Genomic DNA, 6,571 nt, shown 5'->3' on the forward strand with positions numbered 1-6,571 from the left:
GAAGAAGACAAGGTCAACACCTTGACCAAGGCCAAAGTGAAGCTGGAGCAGCAAGTGGACGACGTGAGTCCCCGTCTCTCCACACCCTGGGGGGGTCGGGGAAGCCGGCTGCAGCCGGGGGGGCGGAGCCGAGGGGGCTGATGGGAGCGTCTCTGCCTCGCCGGCAGCTGGAGAGCTCGCTGGAGCAGGAGAAGAAGATCCGGATGGACCTGGAACGGGCCAAGCGGAAGCTGGAAGGCGACCTGAAGCTGGCGCAGGAGAGCATCATGGACCTGGAGAACGAYAAGCAGCAGCTGGACGAGAGGCTGAAAAAGTGGGGAGCCGGGACCCCCGGCATCTGCCCCCCTTCCCTCGCCCCACGAGCCTGGAGCTTCAGGGGTCTCTTCTGCCCCCAGGAAAGACTTTGAGCTCAACGCCCTCAACGCCAGAATCGAGGACGAGCAAGCAATCGCCGCCCAGCTCCAGAAGAAGCTCAAAGAGCTTCAGGTGAGGCTGGGGGGGAAAACGTCCTCGCTCGGGTCGGGGCGTTGTCCTGGGTCGTCTTGTCTCCGCGCTGGCTGCTCCAGAGACCTCGAGGACGGTCGGGATGAGCCGAAGACCTGCGGCGGTTGGGTTGGGTCGGGGTGGTGGGGCTGGATTGTCTCTGGAGCAGCTGGTGATCTGGCAGGTGGCAGAGCTGGGCTGGATGGAGTTGGCTCAACTACCGTCAGAGAAGGTCATTCTTCATCTCTGGGTCTGGAGAGCTTTGGGGCTGGTGGAACTTATGCTTTTCAGGGCTGGTTGAGTTGGTGCTGAAGGGTSTCAAGGTGGTTTGAGAGGGCTGAGTCAGGTCAAGAAGCCTCAGAGGAGGTTGGGTTGAGTTGTTAGATCTGGAGAAGTTAAGCAGGTTGAGGACGCGTGAGTGGTCTCAAGACCGGCTAAGCAGAGTTGAAGGTCTCCAGCGGGTTGGGTTGGGTTGGGTTAAGTCAACCTCGTGATGGTGTCTCCATATGCGGACCCCAGGCACGGATCGAGGAGCTGGAGGAGGAGCTGGAGGCGGAGCGCACRGGGCGGGCCAAGGTGGAGAAGCTGCGCTCGGAGCTGTCGCGGGAGCTGGAGGAGCTCAGCGAGCGGCTGGAGGAGGCCGGCGGCGCCACCTCGGTGCAGATCGAGCTCAACAAGAAGCGGGAGGCCGAGTTCCAGAAGATGCGGCGCGACCTGGAGGAGGCGACGCTGCAGCACGAGGCCACGGCCGCCGCGCTGCGCAAGAAGCACGCCGACAGCGTGGCCGAGCTGGGCGAGCAGATCGACAACCTGCAGCGCGTCAAGCAGAAGCTGGAGAAGGAGAAGAGCGAGCTCAAGCTGGAGCTGGACGACGTCAGCTCCGGCATGGAGCAGCTCCTCAAGGCCAAGGTGGGGGGCAGCTCCTGGGAGGACCCGGGTGGGGCCAACGGCCGCGATCCTTCGGCTTCGTCTCCGCGCCGCATCTTGCCTTTCCCTCCCTTTGCTCCTCCTCTTCCTCCCTCCCGGCCACCAGGCCAACCTCGAGAAGATGTGCCGCACCATGGAAGACCAGATGAACGAGCACAGGACTAAGTCCGAGGAGGCTCAGCGGACGGTCAACGATCTCACGACCCAGCGGGCCAAGCTCCAGACCGAGAACGGTGAGCGCTTGGCCCAGTCCCAGCAGGTCCCTTTCCCCCGCTGTGCGCTGTGGGTCGGGCCTGGGGGGTCTCTCCAGGAAGTGACCGTCCCCATTCCCCCCCAGGTGAGCTCTCCAGGCAGCTGGAGGAGAAGGAAGCCTTCATCAACCAGCTGACACGAGGGAAGCTCACCTACACCCAGCAGCTGGAGGACCTCAAGAGGCAACTGGAGGAAGAGGCCAAGGTACCGGGTGGGAGGAGGTCGGTGGGGCTCAAAGCGCGGGGAGAAGTTGGTTGGGCTTGAGGGGCACCATGTGAACCTGCTCTTCCCCCACAACAGACCAGAGCTCGCAACGGGCCAAGGTTGGGTGGGATTGGTTGGTCTAGAGGGGTTTGGGTTGACCTTACAGTTGGGTTGGGTTGACCTCACGGTGACGGGGTGGGGTTGGGGAGACCAACGCCAATGCTAGTTGACGTGGGCCCCATGGCCCTGCTTTCTCCTCACCCCCCAGGCGAAGAACGCGCTGGCCCACGCCCTCCAGTCGGCCCGGCACGACTGCGACCTGCTGCGGGAGCAGTACGAGGAGGAGACGGAGGCCAAGGCCGAGCTCCAGCGCACCCTGTCCAAGGCCAACTCCGAGGTGGCCCAGTGGAGGACCAAGTACGAGACRGACGCCATCCAGCGCACCGAGGAGCTGGAGGAGGCCAAGTGAGACATCTCCCCTTGGGTTCRCCCCCCACCGGACTCTGAGGTTCTCCCACCGCTGCTGGGGCCTCCTTGGTCTTGTCTTTCCCCACCTTCCATTCTTTCAAGCCGCCATCTAGCAGGATGTAGGACTTCTTCATGCTGGGTAGATCTAGAGCCSTAGATGGGTACCCAGAACGCTTGCTGGGTAGAGTAACCTAGAACGTCCATTATCTAGAACACTTACGGGTTTTACCACTGTCTTGCTCTTGACCACCCTTGTTTTGGGAGCAACCAAACTTATGGGCTGGGGAAAGGTCCAAGCGACCGGCAGGTGCTCACGTGGGCTCCTCCCTGACCGGCAGGAAGAAGCTGGCGCAGCGGCTGCAGGAGGCCGAGGAGGCGGTGGAGGCRGTGAACGCCAAGTGCTCCTCGCTGGAGAAGACCAAGCACCGGCTGCAGAACGAGATCGAGGACCTGATGGTGGACCTGGAGCGGTCGAACGCGGCCGCCGCCGCCCTGGACAAGAAGCAGAGGAACTTCGACAAGGTGGGGAGGGGGCTCGGCCGGGGGGGGGGCGGCGGCGGTGGGGCGGAGGACGTCCGGGACGCCGCTGGCTTCGCGCCCTCGACGCCCAGGTGCTGGCCGAGTGGAAGCAGAAGTTCGAGGAGTCGCAGACGGAGCTGGAGGCCTCGCAGAAGGAGGCCCGCTCCCTCAGCACGGAGCTCTTCAAGCTCAAGAACGCCTACGAGGAGTCCCTGGAGCACCTGGAGACCTTCAAGCGGGAGAACAAGAACCTCCAAGGTGAGGGCAGGCGGGCGAGCCCGCGGTCCCCGCTGCCCGCCGCGGGGCCTGACGGGTTCTCGACCCGCAGAGGAGATCTCGGACCTGACGGAGCAGCTGGGCGCCAGCCACAAGACCGTCCACGAGCTGGAGAAGGTCCGGAAGCAGCTGGACGCCGAGAAGCTGGAGCTGCAAGCGGCGCTGGAGGAGGCCGAGGTGCGGTGTCCCGAAGGCCGCGGCGCGKCGCCGGGCTGCTCTCGGTGCTCCTCACGCGCCTCTGCGTTCTGCAGGCCTCGCTGGAGCACGAGGAGGGGAAGATCCTGCGGGCGCAGCTGGAGTTCAACCAAGTGAAGGCGGACTACGAGCGCAAGCTGGCCGAGAAGGACGAGGAGATGGAGCAGGCCAAGAGGAACCACCTGCGGGTGGTGGACTCGCTGCAGACCTCGCTGGACGCCGAGACRCGGAGCCGCAACGAGGCGCTGCGGCTCAAGAAAAAGATGGAGGGCGACCTCAACGAGATGGAGATCCAGCTCAGCCACGCCAACCGCCTCGCCGCCGAGGCCCAGAAGCAAGTGAAGGCTTTGCAGGGATGCCTCAAGGTACCCGCCGGCCTGGCCGGGACGTTCTCCGCCTCCCTCGCGGCTTCGCCGGGGCGGCAGCAGGTCCGGGTCCGCCCCCTTCCCCTCCTCCCCGCTCACCGACGTCCGGCCGGGCTCGTCCTGCAGGACACCCAGCTGCAGCTGGACGACGCGGTCCGGGCCAACGAGGACCTGAAGGAGAACATCGCCATCGTGGAGCGGAGGAACAACCTGCTGCAGTCGGAGCTGGAGGAGCTGCGGGCCGTGGTGGAGCAGACGGAGCGGGCCCGGAAGCTGGCCGAGCAGGAGCTGATCGAGGCCAGCGAGCGGGTCCAGCTCCTCCACTCGCAGGTGAGTCCCTCCTGCCCGAGACTCGCCCCGCTGCGGCCGTTGCGTCACCTAGAACGTCGCCGTGCAGATCGGGGCGACCGTGGGCTGCTCCCCAGTAGCCCAGAGCTCACCCTCGCTTCGCACACCCTGCCCAGAGGACGTCTCCATCTGGAAGGTCCTTGAGATACCCAAGGGACCAAATTCCCCCAGCGGCGCCCGGGACCCTCCAACGCGGTTCCCCCCGGCACCGAGGGGCCCCAGTTACCTCTGCGTCCCCCTTCCCCAGAACACCAGCCTCATCAACCAGAAGAAGAAGTTGGAGGCCGACATCTCCCAGCTGCAGACAGAGGTGGAAGAGGCCATCCAGGAGTGCCGGAACGCCGAGGAGAAGGCCAAGAAAGCCATCACCGACGTGAGTGCCGCCCCGGGCCCGACCCGGGGGGGTCCGGGTCATTGAGTCACCTAGAACACGCGCCGCCGTAGAGGCGCTAGGGCGACCTACGATGTCCTTCACCGCGTCCTTCTCCTTGCTTCTCCCCATCCTGCTCTCCCCTTGGGCAGGCGGCCATGATGGCAGAGGAGCTGAAGAAGGAGCAGGACACGAGCGCCCACCTGGAGCGCATGAAGAAGAACATGGAGCAGACCATCAAGGACCTGCAGCTGCGGCTGGACGAGGCCGAGCAGCTGGCCCTCAAGGGCGGCAAGAAGCAGCTGCAGAAGCTGGAGGCCCGCGTGCGGGAGCTGGAGAACGAGCTGGAGGCCGAGCAGAAGCGCAACGCCGAGAGCGTCAAGGGCCTCCGCAAGTCGGAGCGGCGCGTCAAGGAGCTCAGCTACCAGGTGGGCCGCGGCGGCGCGGAGGGACCCGGAACGCAGCCCAGTGGCTGCAGAGCCGTAGCATGACCTAGAACGTGACTGACGAGGTGGCCGTGGGTACATGAGCAACCTAGAACAGCACCCACTGCTGTAGTGTGACCTAGAACATCACTGACCCGGTGGCTGTGGGCACGAGAGACCAAGAACATGACCCACTGCTGTAGAATGACCTAGAACAGGATTGATCCAGTGGCTGTAGGAACATGAGTGACCTAGAACGTGACCCATCGCTGTAGCATGACCTAGGACAGCCCAGCGGTCCATCCCCATCCCCATCTCTGCCCTCCCCACAGGCGGAGGAGGACAAGAAGAACCTGCTGCGGCTGCAGGACCTGGTGGACAAGCTGCAGCTGAAGGTCAAGGCCTACAAGCGGCAGGCGGAGGAGGCGGTGGGTGCCCAGCCCTCGCCCGGGGCGGGGACGGAGGTGCTGGGTGGGGGCACGGGGGATGGGTGAAGAGAGGCGCAGGTGGATGGATGGGCGGAAGAGCAAGAAGGGCGGGGGGGTGGATGCTGGGATGGATGGATGGTGGTTGGATGGATGATGGGATGGATGATGGATGGATGGATGGATGGATGGACGGATGGAAGATGGGATGGATGGATGGATGGTGGATGATGGATGGATGGATGATGGGATGGATGATGGTTGGATGGATGGATGATGGGATGGATGGATGGATGAGGGGATGGATGATGGATGGATGGATGATGGATGATGGGATGGATGGATGGATGGTGGATGAGTGGGTGGATGATGGGATAGATGGATGATGGTGGGATGGATGATGGATGGATGATGGATGGATGATGGATGGATGGATGATGGGATGGATGATGGATGGATGATGGTTGGATGGATGATGGGATGGATGATGGGATGGATGATGTTTGGATGGATGATGGGATGGATGATGGGATGGATGATGGTTGGATGGATGGATGGATGATGGGCTGGATGGATGGATGGTGGGATGGATGATGTTTGGATGGATGGATGGATGATGGATGGATGGACGGATGGTGGGATGGCCAGGTGGGTAGGTGGCAGGATGGACGCCTGCCTGGCCGAGGGGGGACCTCCCCACGTCCCCACGCCCGCCCCACATCTCCCCCCACGTCCCCCCCCCGCAGGAGGAGCAGGCCAACGCCAACCTGGGCAAGTTCCGCAAGGCGCAGCACGAGCTGGACGAGGCGCAGGAGCGCGCCGACATGGCCGAGGCCCAGGCCAACAAGCTGCGGGCCCGCAGCCGCGACGCCGGCCCCAAGGTGGGTCCCCGCCCCACGGCACCGCCCCACGGAGCTGCCCCATGGTGCCCCTCGCCCCACGGCGCTGCCCCACGGCGCCCCTCGCCCCACGGCGCCGCCCGCCGCCCGCCTTCCTCCCCCTCATCTCGCTCCCTCTCTCCCACAGAAGGGGCTCAACGAGGAGTGAGGAACACGCCCGCCCCACACCGCCTGCCCCACACCGCCCGCCCCACACTGCCCGCCCCACGCCGCAATAAAGGCCCTCGAGCACAACTGCTTGTTGTGGGCAGAGTGTGTGCGTGTGGGGGGGGAGGTGTGGGGCGGGCTGGCCCCATAGCCTCACGCCGCTGCCCCATGGCGCATGGACACTGCCCCGCCCCCCGGCTCATGGGGCACAGACTGGGGCCCAGGCATCCGGGATGCTCCAGCTCCGCCCCCTCACGAAGGCTCTGCC

The 6,571-nt window shown here is 64.7% G+C and overlaps 1 protein-coding gene across 1 annotated transcript in view; it reads left to right on the forward strand.

Annotated features, from left to right (window-relative positions):
- LOC146585409 (myosin-7-like) overlaps positions 1-6,380 on the forward strand; it is an 18,151-nt gene extending 11,771 nt beyond the window's left edge. The window contains exons 14-30 of the mRNA XM_085322970.1: positions 3-63; positions 168-313; positions 396-486; positions 1,003-1,392; positions 1,517-1,643; positions 1,748-1,866; positions 2,135-2,331; positions 2,673-2,856; positions 2,946-3,111; positions 3,182-3,306; positions 3,381-3,689; positions 3,816-4,019; positions 4,285-4,410; positions 4,560-4,835; positions 5,165-5,260; positions 6,004-6,138; positions 6,284-6,380. Coding sequence (XP_085179096.1) covers positions 3-63; positions 168-313; positions 396-486; positions 1,003-1,392; positions 1,517-1,643; positions 1,748-1,866; positions 2,135-2,331; positions 2,673-2,856; positions 2,946-3,111; positions 3,182-3,306; positions 3,381-3,689; positions 3,816-4,019; positions 4,285-4,410; positions 4,560-4,835; positions 5,165-5,260; positions 6,004-6,138; positions 6,284-6,304 — 2,773 coding nt within the window. The 3' untranslated portion in view covers positions 6,305-6,380. The remainder of the gene's footprint in view (positions 1-2; positions 64-167; positions 314-395; positions 487-1,002; positions 1,393-1,516; positions 1,644-1,747; positions 1,867-2,134; positions 2,332-2,672; positions 2,857-2,945; positions 3,112-3,181; positions 3,307-3,380; positions 3,690-3,815; positions 4,020-4,284; positions 4,411-4,559; positions 4,836-5,164; positions 5,261-6,003; positions 6,139-6,283) is intronic.
- The last annotated feature ends 191 nt before the right edge of the window (positions 6,381-6,571 follow it).

This window comes from Rhea americana, unplaced genomic scaffold (assembly GCF_003343005.1).
Source record: "Rhea americana isolate MKP2758 unplaced genomic scaffold, rheAme1 scaffold_809, whole genome shotgun sequence".
Lineage (NCBI taxonomy): Eukaryota > Metazoa > Chordata > Aves > Rheiformes > Rheidae > Rhea > Rhea americana.